Consider the following 14,023-nt stretch of genomic DNA (forward strand, 5'->3'; position numbering starts at 1 on the left):
ACTTGACGCAGAGGGTATGGTTGTGCAACAATAACGGTTACATTTCTTGTCCAGCGCATGTAGCTAGTGTGATTGTGGAAAAGTGGTGGCGACTACACTTGATTGACTTCTATTTGGTGGTGCTTTTCGAGTACCCGGTGACGGTGTCCTGGGTTAGGGGGTACTAACCTAGTCAGCCCATCCTCCTCGAGTTGGGCCGATGGGCCCTCATTCGTGGTCAAGATGGACTCCGGAGGCCGTACGCAGGAGGCGTGATCAAGACTACCTCCACCGAAGACTTGACGTATACTCCAAGATCTCTGCTGCCGCCTTGCTCCTAGATACCGACCTTCTAACCCTAGATACCCTCCCTGGCGTGTATATAAGCCAGAGGGTTTAGCCTGTAGAGGGAACATCAACGCAATATCATTCACCTAGCCCTAGAGTTAGACCACATATTACGATCTCGAGGTAGATCAACTCTGTATTTGATACATCTTCATCAATATAAACAAAAGCATGACGTAGGGTTTTACCTCCATACAGAGGGCCTGAACCTGGGTAAACATCCTCTCCTCATTCTTGTTACCCTCGATCCAAGATCCATAGCTCGGGACCCCTACCACGAGGTCTGCCGGTTTTGACACCGACACCCGGTCTTGAGCTCCGGGATGAAAACCTTATGCCTGGCCCAAGTTGGTTATACCTGGCAATGGTTATGTTTTTTGCATCGTTACCTTGTTGAAGGCATTGTTTGGATATGCTTGGAGTTGTTCTTCAGGATGAAAACCTAGAATCTAGCCTTGGATGGTTGGATCCCATGACGATGGCGCTTAATCGTCATTTCCTTCCTGAAGGCATTGCTGTTATGGACCTGTAAAAATACAAATGATGACATATAGATTAGGCACAAATGAATCTTACCACTCACCTACATCTCCCACATCTATGGAGGATTACTCACACATCATAAGAAAGAAACCAATCACACCAGAGATTAAACTCATGAAAACCATATCAATAATACCATGAAAATCCACAATAAGATGAAATGGATAATTCAAATAGTCTTGATCTCCGAATGAGATTGAATAGAGTTACAATCGTTCTCACATCTTGGAATTCCTCTTACAATGGTGAAGGATGAGATGATGATGGAGATGAAAGAACCAAAACTAAGAAGATCTCATATGGAAGCCCGTCTTTTGATCTGCTGTGCCTGGTGGCTTGGCTCTCCACATGGAAGTTGCTCCATTTGACTTGATTTGCAGTAATTCTCCTTGGTTTCCTTCCATATATGATATTTCTGACAAACAACAAAAACAATTTTTCTTCCTTTTTGAAGGATTAGCGTTAGAAATTATCGAGAAGTAACAGTGAAACGAAATAAGAATCACTCAAAAAATATCACAAATTATCGAGCTATCAAACAATTTGGGGCCATCAACGGCAATCTGTGCGCCGCCACTGCAACGATGGAGTTGACGACCCTCTTGTTCCCGTAGATCCTCATCCTAACAGCTGATCGTCCTAATCGAACACCATTCGTCGCCATAGCTACCACCTCTCCGACAACCCCCTTTTCTTCCGCTCTCTCTCTCTCACACACACACGCACACACACATACACAAAGGGTCTACTGGATGCTAATAAAAGTCACGTGACTAAATGAAAATTTTCCAACTGCTTCGGCCACCCCCAGCCTACCTACCTGCTCACGTCGGCATTTTTTGCTCGAAGTCAGCTTATGTTGGACTAAGCCGAGTCAATTGCTAAGTAGAGGATGCAAAGCCTGCGTTTTACGACTACAAAGGTATAGAGAACTTTTTAGCAAGTACATGGGCCATTACGGTATTTAACTCGGGGAGAAGGTGTGAAAGGAAGAATGCGCCAATTGAGAAATTTATCATAAATGAAGTTACAGATTTAAAATCTGCCCAAAAAATGGAGCAAAAAAATAGTTGTTAATACCCGATGGACCACTAGCCCTCCTTTCCTTTTTAACTCAAATTAATCCAAGTCCTAGCGAATCAATTCAACTAAAGATATGATTTTGTAACAAGGGCTAACTTGAAGGTTGGGAGGGGGCTTCTTTCTCAAAGTATCATGGTGGTTGTCCGGCATAGGTCACTAGATCTGAAGCTCAATCAAAGGAAAAACCCAAGGACCTCTTTCTGACCCCCTCTCATTCTCTCTGCCCCTTCTCCTAGAAAGTTCTTCCTTCTAGGCCACTCCGGCCCCTACCCTCTCCCCTCGGCCTTGCCAGGAACGAGTTGTGTGAGGGTCCCATCCCGTTTTTCCTTTCCATGTTCGTAGGTAGATTTAGGGTTAGATTGGCACCATGTCGTGTCTGAGCTTCGTGCTGGACATCTTGATCGACTTTCAACTGACGGATACCATCCCTTTTGCTCACTGTTCATGGAGGAGGGTGGAGGTTGGTTGATCCGGTGATAGCTCCATGAATAAGTTCGTGGGCCAATTGGATCTGGCAAGAGTGGAGTTGTTTCTTTCGTGTGTTCTTTGTTGTCGTGGTGGCAGACGAGAAGACAATGGTCTCCGGCATCAGATCTGGAGCACTTACGAATGCTTTGTCTTTCGCATATCATCGGTGGTGTTCTGCAGCGGCCTCAATTGCTGCATCGCCAATTGTTCTAACCGAAGGGCAGCACTTTTCCTCCTGCCATGGTGCTGAAAGGAAGGCATGTTTGACTTTCTCCCATTGTTCATTCCTTCTCTGTCCCGGTGACAATGAAGCGATGGCAAGGTCCCCTTCCCGGGACTGTGGTCGTCCGTTTCCGCTTTGCCGGCCGATAAGATCACTGAGGTTGACCAGCCAGCTGGTCGGTTTGGCTATTCCTTTTTATTGAAAACGAGTCAGCTGTTTGCACGAGTCACCTTCCTTAGGCTCCGAGTAAGTGGGTTTGTCCCCGGTGAGGGGGATTCTTGGCCTAGAGGTGAAGCTCAGAGACGGTGGATCGTGGATCACATTGCAATCTCCCTCTCACGTCTAGGGTCTTTTCTATAAAGTACTCCGGTTGAGTTGTATTTCTGCATTTCTTTGGGGTCCTTTCGCAGATGTATTCCAAATGTTTGATGAAGCTGGTCCACGTCGTTCTGGACCGTTTCCTGTTAAAAAAAGGAAAAAAACAAAGATTTTTTAATTTTATTTTTATGCAAATTTAATCACCAAATTCGAACCAATCCAAACCAGTCTAGAAATTTCTAGTAAATGAAGTTACATATATAGAATCCAAAAAGCATATTTTGCCGGACATTTTTCTAGTTACTCGAGCCTGATTTAATCCAAATACCTTCAAATTAATTCAAATACAGGGCGTGCATACGCGTTCGCCGGCTGATCTTTTTAAAAGATCGGCCGGCTCGCAGGCCGTTAGATTTGGCGCATCAGTGCGCTCCATCATTGCAACATAGGTCTTATTGCAGAAAATTTCTGCAATGGTGATCTTGTTGCAGAATTTTTGTAACTGAGGTTTTGCTGTAGATTGTTTTTGCAACAAAGGGCTTGTTGCGGGTTTTCTTTTTGCAATGAAGGCTTTGTTGCAGATTTTTTTTTTGGTCTTCACTCTTTTTTGTAACATAGGTGATGTTACGGGAGAAAATTTTACAACATTGGTTATGTTGCAGAAATTGCCGAATAAATCGCCAGCAGTCAGGAGCACATCACATGGGACACCTGTTATGCGAGCGAGGCGGCGGACGTAGCCAAGAAATCAGCTGGTCGAAGGAATCGTTTCCCTTCAAATAAAAACAATAATGTGATCATGTAACAATGTAAAATCTTACTAGTAGAGTATTTAATAATTATTTATTAAAAATGTTAGACACATAAAAATAGCCTGAGTTAGGATGCGGTGCTGATATCTCAACGAAAGAAAGGCAGAGGGGCGTTTTCAAAAAGTGGCATAGGACACCTGGCCACCTGGGTGGGGTGGGGTGGGGTGGGTGGTGGCGTTGGGACGTTTTCAGAAAAGTAGATGGACGTTTTCAAAAAAATGCACAGGGGTTTGGGCGGGGTGGGGTGGGGTGGTGGCGTTGGGGCTAGGTGGAGTCCGGTGGGACGTGGTGGTGAGGCTGCCTCCTCTCCTCTACATATTTCCCCCCTCCTGTTTCCATCCAAAACAAACAAATTCTTTCTGCTCGCTCCCCCCAAATCCCCAGCCCGCCGCCGTCCTGTCAACCTCGCCGGCACCGTGATCGATCGATGGGGGCCTCCGTCGACGTCGTCCCCGATTGGGTGGGCGACTTGGGCGAGTCCGTCGGCCCCGTCGACTACGGCTGCGTGCGCCGGTGCCGTCACCGCCGCCTCGCCACCTACCTCTGGCTCCACGGCTTCCGCGACGCCCTCCGAGGGTACGTGCGTCCCCACCCCCTCCGTCCTCCTATAAACTGCTTCGCTCGCTCACCGGCGGCCGGCATTGGCCAATCAATCCCCTGCAGGTTGCTGAACGAGACGGACGCGTACATGAGCGTCATCCACCTGTCGCGGCTGGTGCAGCAGGGGCTGTGGGACGACGCCATCGCCTACGTCTCCCGCTTCCTCCGCCCGGTCTCGCACCCGCAGAGCGACGAGGCCCAGGTGCTCCTCCACTTCCTCATGCACCACGCCGCCTTCGCCAGCATGGTCGCCGGCGTGCCCGACCGCAACCTCAAGTACTTCAACCACAAGTACAACACACGGTACCTCAAGCACGACGACTCCATCTCCTTCGACTGCCTCAGGATCCGCTCCATCGTCCTCTCCATTCTCCATTCGGAGCAAGTCAGGTAGCACTAGCTAGACGATCACATCTTCAGTTCATGTCTGCCTGTCTGTCGATTCCTGCAATTTTCAAGCCATCTTCAGTTCCTATCCAAATTTTTCCTCTTTACATCTCAACTTTAATGTACTATACTGTTACACATATATGTGCAAGCAGATCCTCGCTGGACTGGGAGCGCGTTCGTTGCAAGGCGTCTCAAATCGTCCAACACTTGGCTTATAAGGCTCCAGAGTTGAAAAACGTGGCCCTGTTGCCGGGCGGCCCGATGATGCCCCACGATGTGCTTCCCATCGGATTCAGGTGATTCCGGCTCCATAATCAGTTTGGTCGCCCATGTTCACTTGATCCATTCCATTCTAGGAAATGTGTAAAACCTGTCTGCCAATTTTATTTGCCTTAGGTACCGTAGGAGGCGTCATGTGAAGGAACAAGACCTGCCAGGACCTAAAACACTGGCCAAGATCTACCTTAGGACCAAAAAGGGGTAAAAATATGACCTTGAAACATGGCAAATTCATTCTGCTCTTGCTGGCTCTTTCTTGACCAACTCAGCACATGTTCCATGTTTTGCAGGCTGCGTTCGTCGACCCGCAGTCACAAGTTAAATAGTGGTACAATGCCCTATTTATAAGCATCTTATGATTAAGCAATGTACTTCCGTGTAGATTCTAAATCTGAATGCTAAAATCCATCGTTACTGTTTTTGGTGGCAGGATTGACGAACAAGACAAGGAAGTGGCTCGTAGATCTTATTGGTAAAACTAGCCTCTGCTCTTGTGTCCTTGTCTTGTTTACTTTGCATTTTACGTATCTAGACCTGTGTTCGGCTTACTGTCAACCCAGATATATTTGGCACTTGGCAGCAAGCTATGAGGCACTTTGATTTTACTGGTTCACTATTTGGAAAAACCTCTTGGAATGCATGTATATGCATATAAACTGATCAACTTGTGTTTTCTTCAGATGAAAGCTTGCAAGCTGGTCTGGAACTTCAATCAAGTGGGAAGGAAGGTAACCTTCTCTTAGTCCAGTCATTTTTCATTGTATCCACTGGTTATGTAGGCTCCTTACTAGCTGTCTCATTGGTTGAATCCTTTTGGCACACATCTACATAATATCTTAGACCAGTATGAACAGTTTATTCCCCTTCCAATTTTAGAATCACACTTCACATCATATTTCGGAGACAATAGCCCTGTTGATTAATATATGTCAAATTAGAATGAACTAATTCTTGTTGCGCTAATGTTTTTTTTACTACTATGCCGCATTTCCATATTCTTCCAAATTGCTCTGTGATGTTTACACTTTGGATATAACTGTGATGTGGCCTATGTGGCTATGTGGCCATTATCTATGATCCGTTGCAGCACATATCTTTGAACGATGAACGGTAGAAACATGTGTTCCCCTTTTGTGTTTGCATTCTTCCATTCTATCTTTAGTTGTTTTCCGTGTGTTTGCTTTTGTGCATGGTAAATTCAGAACCACTGTCCCTGTCAGGCTTGATGATGTTATATTTTTGCAGTTTAATACTTTATTAGTGCTTGCCTGCTTACTACCAGTTCTAACTAATGAACGCATTGCAGGTGTTCCTGGTGCTTCAGTCTCGAACGCCACGTCTGGTACCGCAGCACATCTTACTAAAAATTCTGGGACCTCGTCATTGACAAATGCAGGTAGTTTTGTTGACCACCCTCAACCATTCTTAAACCTCCATTTGCGTTGCAACTTATCTCTGAAATTGTTTGTTTCTAGCAATCACCACATGTACGTGTGAAGGGGCTATGTGTCATTGTTGTGCCGTGGTTTAGATGTCTCGTAATAATCATTGATATGCCACTTAGGACTTCTTTTAATTTTTTATAATACTATTTATGGCTTCCTCTGAGAAGTATATCAATTATAAATAATAACCAAAGTTCCTTTGAAAACATACTAGCCAAAGTTTTAGTTGAATCATAGAGGAAGTTGATTCGGCTAGCCTGGAATACCTTGTAGTGCTAAATCCTGTTCCACCCTTACAGTTTGGTTCGTATTTGCATTGATTGCCCCTATTTGTTATACGGGCCTATCTCTAAAAGATCTGCGGTACCATTTGAACATTTTGCCCTGGAGTTTTTCATTCTATCATTCTTTTGTTGTTTACTTGATCTTGTTCTTTGCACTTCGTCAGCGCCTGCCTATCTGCTGTCATTTCTAACTGCCGGATCTGTTGCAGCTGCTCCTGTTGCTCCAGTTTCGCGGAGTATGCTCGGTACCTTGAGAACATGTGCTGAAGTATCTGGTATCTCATCGGTGACCAATCAAGGTAAATAAGTTTATCACCCGTTTTCTGCGCATGAAAAACTTCCGTAGTTAATTCCTGAAGTATTAATTGTTAGAGAACGTCAACAATCAAGCTTTGATAGTCCGCACTTCACCGGTACTTGGTTACCTGCTAGCGTTTCTAACTGCTGAACTTGTTGCAGGTGCTCCTGCTACTTCAGTCGCGCAGGCAGTGAAGTTGACAGACAGTGCTCAGAACACTGGAATCGCATCAGTAACAAATGCAGGTAAATTAGTTGAACACCGCCAGTTGTTTTTAACAGGACGAAACTCCATTTGCTCAGTTGATCCCTGATATTGTTGTCAGAGAACAACAAATATATAGTCAATTGCCTGCTTGCATTGTTAATATAATATGTGCTGTCCGTATTTCGATTTCATTCGTTCAGTTATAGAGCTGGCCTTGCTACCTTTACCTGTCCTTTTGGCACTTGTTTCCTGTGGAAATATAGCTTCTGAATATTGTGGAAGATATGCCTTTTCTGAGTCTGCATTTGTTATCTACTTCTTTGTTCCTTCTTTTTGCATATGGTATATCCAGGATAGTTTCAGGACTACATTTGCATTGTGGAGGGTAACTGTTCATGTTTCCATTGAATAACATACTGCAAGTGTTCACTCTTACATAAAATTGTTCCTAAAAACCCTTGTTTCTCATGACAAATTAATGAAAGTCGGTCTCTTTCTTTGAATCTTCCACAAGCCGCTGCCATCACCTTTTGTCATTGAAATGACCATTGCTAAGAAAGCATCGGTCATACATAATATTTGAGTCAAGTTCCTTGAAAATATTGTCTATTGGGCACACACAAGTAACATTTGAGTCCAGAAGGTTCCGGTCTTGGAAGAATCGGTGGACGGAAGCATGCCTTAAGATACTTGGTAGGTTGAAATAGGGGTTATTCCCATGTTAAACCAGCATCAAACATGAACGCAAGTTATGGCGATTTCTTAAGATGCTTGGCGCAAGTTATACTGCCCAACTTAAGATGCTTTTGTGAATGAAATGGCTAAACTTTATTTATTTTTCTGATGAATATCCAACTAATTAAGCTTGGCAGTATATATATGTTGTGCTGGGTGCACTTGGTAAAGAGGAAGGAAGGAGGCTTTGCATTTTTTACGTGGAGTTTATGTATGTATGTATGTTGTATGAATCATGCATGATCCCTATACTAAGAGGTGGTGTACTTAATTGTTGATGTGCAGGCATCTGAAGCTGGAGGAGGGATGCATGAAAGCTAGTCCAGTCCATGGGATGGGTGGTGTTTCTTTGTGGACAGGACACAAGATAGAGAGAGGCTTAACTTGTTGTTACTGATGCATGGTTGAGTTCATGTAATGGCCACCGTTTTGCTTATAGACAACACACAGTGATGGGTTATGGTCAAATATCAACAGCAAATAAATGTATGCATGTAATGTACTATCAAGTATAATGTGGTGACGCTGGAGGAAGTTGCTTTAATTTGTTGTTGTTACTGATGTAGTAGTGGCCACCGCTTTGCTTGTAGACAGTGATGCCAAGTATCAGCAGCAAATGCATGCATGTAATGTACTCGCTGTGATGAAGTATGATTAATGTATGTTTGGATATTTAGACATGTTATTTGTTCCTTTGGGGTTTAACTGAACAAGGGATGTAAATGACAAATAAGCAGCGTCCGCAAGTCCCGTTTAGTTAGCTTTAACTAGCTCCATAGTTCATTTTCCCTGAAAAAAAGAACAAAATTTTGAACTGTTGGATTATTAGTGGGTTTAAACGGGACCTAGTTCCCATCCCTCAGAACAATGTTATTTCTGATGGCCACAATCAAGATTCATTCAATACTTGGATATTTAGATTTGATGGTGAAGAAATGGATTTTTATCACCCGCAAAAAAAAAAAGAAATGGACATCTATATTGACAAACCAACGAGAAAGCACTTTTTTTCTTCTGATGAAGGGTGGAAAAAATAAAAATTTCCAGCAAAAAAGGTTGGATATTGGCTCACGTAGCCCATGGGCTGCCGGGTGGCGGCCCAAGATGGTAGGCCACTGTGGTGAATAAACCACACCACGGGCACCCACTCCACATCTTCCTCCAGTCCTCCTTCGCCTTCGCCTGCGCTTCTCCGACGCCTGCAGCGCAGCGCACACACCCAGGTTGCTTCTACGCCGGGTTCCCCCGCCGGCGCCTTCCCTCCTTCTCCCACGCCTCCTCCCCTACCTCCTAACCCCTGCACCCGTCCTTCCTGCTGCTGCAGAGCCTCACCACCATGGATGCGGCCGCGCGCGCCTATGGTATCGGAGGGAGCCAGGGCGCCGATGAGGAGGACGCCGCCGCCGAGGAAAGGTAACTACTTTTCCACTTTCGTCACTTCCTATGAGCCGCCGGAGGCAGATCTGGACGGTCCGCAGCCCCACGCGATGGCGCCGCTTGCTTCTTGAGTTGGCCATGGCGCTGCCGTCGCCCCGCCCCGGCAGCCACCCGATGCATCCCCTGTGGGGGCGGGATGAAAGTCCCTTATGCATAGCTCTCCGCGCTCAGTCACAGTCCTGATCTTCTCTCCCTCGCGTCTTCTGTAGGTTCGATCCGATGAATTTTCTGGTCGACCATGAGGAGGAAGAGCAACAGTAAGTTGCAAAAGCTAATTCCTTTGGCCCCCCAATCTACTTATCTACAGTCATGTTGCTAGCTAAGCTTTGAGTCTATCTAGCTACCAATTGGTTGGATCTCTCGTTAGATGAATCATGAATGTAGACTCTCACTAAGTACATGAATTGGTACGTCTAGACATGAATTGGAATTCTTTTGTTGCCTTTCACCCTATATATCCAGACCAATTCATGCATCAACCTAAAAATGTGTGTTTTTTAGCACTTTTTGGTGTTTTTAATGCATCAATCTTATTTGCAGGCCGTTGATTCCTAGTGACTACAGTGTGGTGGAAGTAAACACTCTTCTTGACACCAACCAATGGGGCCCCCTGGAGCAGCACATCGCCAATGCCATGCCGAGGCCCCAAAACAATGTCTATTCATCCGATGCCTTTCCTCACAATATGGCGGCGGCAGGTCGGATGCTTTGAGCCAGCAGAGAGGCTCATCCAAATTGCAAACATGTTGGCCTTTTTGTATTGAATTTGTTTCCTATTGACCATGTCAAACATTGCACCAGATCATGGATCTTATTGACGCTGGAAGGGGCGACGTTGCAGCGCAAATCTTTGTGGAGAAGGTTGCCCCACTGAAATCTGTCGTTACGGCGTATGCTTACTCTCACAAGCTAGTAGATGAGATTAACAAAATCGAGACATGCCTCAACCAGAACACTAGGTATGCAACTCTTTCTTCACCCAGCCTCGTGCATGCATGCATGCAGTACTGCTGTTGTGGTATTTGAGATAATTAACTAAGACGTGTGAGTCATCTATGTAATCTCATTGTAGCATCGCCCATGCCCACTGTGTGGCAGCGCTTATGCCGAAGCTCATAAACGATTACATGCGCTTGTATCTGCCTCAGGTGATTGGGTAAGTGCACACTCGCTAGCTAGCATGGTCATTACCGTTGCATTTCTTTTCTCTACTAATTAAGTATAACAACTGCCCCTCTGGTATGAGAGAGACACACAGATACATGTTATGTTTGCTTCTGCATTTTCAGTCATGAGCGCCCCAAAGGGAAGCAAACCTCCATGTGGGAGTTTGTAATGCGAGTGGACGTGCCGGTTCCTGGAAGCAGGAGGCAGCCACATGTCCGGTGCCTCGTGTGCAGCGAGAAGGAGTACACACACTCCAAAGTTGGCGTGGACATGAAGGCGCACCTGCAGGAGTGCCCTGGGCTCACGCCAGATGCCTCACGTCGCTATGGTGAAGCCTTAAGGAAAGATGGGAAGAACAAGGCTGGAGAAGAAGGCAGCAGCGACGCCCCGCCCACAAAGGTTCCCAGGCTCACCATCTCCGATGCTGTTGACCCACTGCACATGGTGTACCAGAGAGTAAGTGATGCTGCAAACTGATCGTTGGTTGGTTGGTTGGTTGGTCTCTGTGTGTGTGTGTCTGTCTATGTGAAACATCTCTGACTTGACCCGGTCGATCGCAGGTGGAACAAGGGAAAGAGGTTCTAGATGGGATGGCAAGGAACCAACAGGATGTCCAGACAGGAACCAATTCACTAAGGAGCATCTTAGATAGCATCGGTCAACTCGTCGCCTTGGCACAACAACGCCAGGCTGCAGCACCTCCTCAGGCTCAACTTGCTGCAGCAGTGCCACACCAAGCTCCAATTGCAGCAGCCATGCTAGTGCCACCCCATGCTGGGCCTCCTCAAGCTCCACTTGCTGCAGCCGTGCCACACCAAGCTCCAATTGCAGCAGCCATGCTAGTGCCACCCCATACTGGGCCTCCTCAAGCTCCACTTGCTGCAGCCGTGCCACACCAAGCTCAGATTGCTGCAGCCATGCTAGTGCCAGCCCTTGCTGGGCCTCCTCAAGCTCCACTTGCTGCAGCCGTGCCACACCAAGCTCCAATTGCAGCAGCCATGCTAGTGCCACCCCATACTGGGCCTCCTCAAGCTCCACTTGCTGCAGCCGTGCCACACCAAGCTCAGATTGCTGCAGCCATGCTAGTGCCAGCCCTTGCTGGGCCTCCTCAAGCTCCACTTGGTGCAGCCGTGCCACAGCAACCTGCACCCCAACCTGCTCCAGCGCCGCTTCAAGGTGCTGTCCTGGATTACTACGAGGAGTTTGAGGATTCCGATTTCTTGCCCGCGCTGCCCTCCTTGTCTGATTGAGCTGGAGCCTGGAGGTGTCCGACTGAGTTATGGTTACCCTGCTAGCTACTCTAGTTTTTAAGCGTACTGTAAACAGCTGATATGTGCTGGTCTTGTTTTCAACTACATCATTACCCAACTTGCTCTTTTCCAAATAATTATTATTATCAACTGTGGCATATGCCTTTTAAGTTGTTTCTTTTGCCTTGCAAAACTCATCTCTTAGCTCCAATTTGTTGCGCTAGTCAGAATTTTGCTCCTCCCTAGTCTTTTGCAATGCAACCGTCATATTAATTTGCCCAACTAGCACAAGCACTTGGACAAAAATAAAGATATGGGCAACTGTCAATGCAGGTACTGAATCTCGTTGCCATGAAAGCAGTGTCGAGCCATCCATATATATGCAGATATGTATCAGAACATGCCAAATAATACATAGTACTATTAACTAGCAGGCATGATAACTCTGACAAGAGCACTACTTCATCTCATACATAAGAGCATCTCCAATAGCATATCTAAATCACATCGCCTATGCTAAACCCGAATTTTGACAACAGCAAGAAAACAGTACTCCATCAACATACGTAATCGGTTACCTATATCTTTCTCTCAATTTTCTGTTTTGCCTATCCCAATGACTTATTGGGAGCAACTAAGCCATGTGCTTATACCACGGCATGATCTTGAGACTTTGTGTATATGAATTATACTAATCAACTAGAAAAATATAAAAATATATAGTTATACTATGAGTATTTTATATAACAAAGAAATAAAATAGAATCAAAGGAAAAATAAAAGAAAATGAGTTGTGGACATGGCATGATCTTGAGTCTTAGTGTATATGGATAATACTAGTCGACCATGTCTTCGTACTACGGTGGTTTTGGATGTTGTTGTCCTCTCACAAGAGGAGAATGTTACCCCGTCTCCTTCCGAGTTCCCCAGGGAGGCTGCACAACTAGTGCTCGATGAAATACCACCAATGTATGATTTATCCTCTTTGTCTCATTTCATTGCATGGTATGAAGTGGGGATCAAGGACCGCCAATTGTATGTTCGATGAAGACGTGGCTTTGGTGAATGCGCGGAAGGCCATCACTCTTGATTCCTGTCTCAAGGGTTGAACAAAAGTGGCAACATATATTGGGAACATATCCATGATTACTTCCTTCACAAAAGAAACGTGTATGTGGCGACATATCAGTATCTCCCTCGCACATCAATGGCAACCAATTCAAGAATCTTGTAGCAAGTGGGTGGCCTGTGTGGAGCAAGTGAAACATCTCAACCCTAGGGCACCACCCATGGTGATAAGGTGATGAATTGTTTGTGTTGCTCAACTATTTGCATTTGCCAACTCTTTATATCATGTTCAATCATTTGATTTTTTGTCTTTATTATATAGGCAATCATTACTCAAGAAATGTACAAGATCATGAACTTGAAAAAAAGGAGCAAGTTGGGAGCAAAGGGCTTTGCAGTGTAAAACAAGAATCATTGAGGTGCCAAACAAGAAAGGCAAGGCTCCAAATCTCCCGACATCATGACTGATTCCGAAGATAGTAACTCTGATGATGATGGTGGTGTAAAAAGGAGTCCCACTTCTAGGTCGGCGGGCCATAAAAAAAGTGGCCGCCGGGGAGGAAGAGTGAAAAGGAGGTTGCAAAAAGTGCATACTTGAAGTTGGTCATGAAAGATTGAAACTTGCTTTGAAGGAAGAAAAGAGGGTGCTAGATTGTAGATTATATGCCCTAGAAGCTCGACCACACTTGAGAGCATGGTCACCACAAGGAAGGAGCTTGCCACAGAGAGGAAGGCAGCAAGATGGACCGAGATCAAATAATTAGAGGAGTGTTAGATTGCCTTCGATGAGCAAAGGGTTGACATGGGTGAGCGACAAATTGCCATTGAAGAGAGGATGTTGAGGAAAAAGCAAGAGCAAAGGCTTATGTTCATGAATTCAAGGATCTTGATCCAAAGGGAGCCTACTTCAACCTTATGTGTGATCAAGTTTTGGGGTCCAAGGGCGCCTACATGGGCTTCATGGGCAGTATGAAACTCAAGTGCCATGGGTGGCAATGGGAGTGCATGATGGATGACTATACTCTTGTGCATTTTGAAACTGAACCGAAAAACCATACCGAAATAAATCAAACCAAACTATTTTTACAA

At 45.5% G+C, this 14,023-nt stretch overlaps 1 protein-coding gene across 1 annotated transcript; it reads left to right on the forward strand.

Moving 5' to 3' along the window:
* Window positions 1-4,054: 4,054 nt before the first annotated feature.
* On the forward strand, window positions 4,055-8,697 carry LOC120963145 (uncharacterized). The gene is made up of 11 exons (XM_040387618.2): window positions 4,055-4,350; window positions 4,438-4,764; window positions 4,917-5,060; window positions 5,161-5,244; window positions 5,334-5,371; window positions 5,474-5,515; window positions 5,724-5,771; window positions 6,350-6,439; window positions 6,982-7,071; window positions 7,232-7,315; window positions 8,298-8,697. Exons 1-11 carry the CDS (start codon window positions 4,202-4,204, stop codon window positions 8,303-8,305), a joined length of 1,104 nt encoding a protein of 367 aa, XP_040243552.1. The 5' UTR covers window positions 4,055-4,201; the 3' UTR covers window positions 8,306-8,697.
* Window positions 8,698-14,023: the final 5,326 nt, after the last annotated feature.

This window comes from Aegilops tauschii, chromosome 4 (assembly GCF_002575655.3).
Source record: "Aegilops tauschii subsp. strangulata cultivar AL8/78 chromosome 4, Aet v6.0, whole genome shotgun sequence".
In the NCBI taxonomy this organism is placed as follows: domain Eukaryota; kingdom Viridiplantae; phylum Streptophyta; class Magnoliopsida; order Poales; family Poaceae; genus Aegilops; species Aegilops tauschii.

Coding starts and splice junctions, on each gene's coding strand:
- LOC120963145 (XM_040387618.2), top strand. CDS start 4,202: ATGGGGGCCTCCGTCGACGTCGTCCCCGATTGGGTGGGCGACTTGGGC. Junction 4,765..4,916: donor CTCCATTCGGAGCAAGTCAG/GTAGCACTAGCT, acceptor ATGTGCAAGCAG/ATCCTCGCTGGACTGGGAGC. Junction 7,072..7,231: donor CTCATCGGTGACCAATCAAG/GTAAATAAGTTT, acceptor AACTTGTTGCAG/GTGCTCCTGCTACTTCAGTC.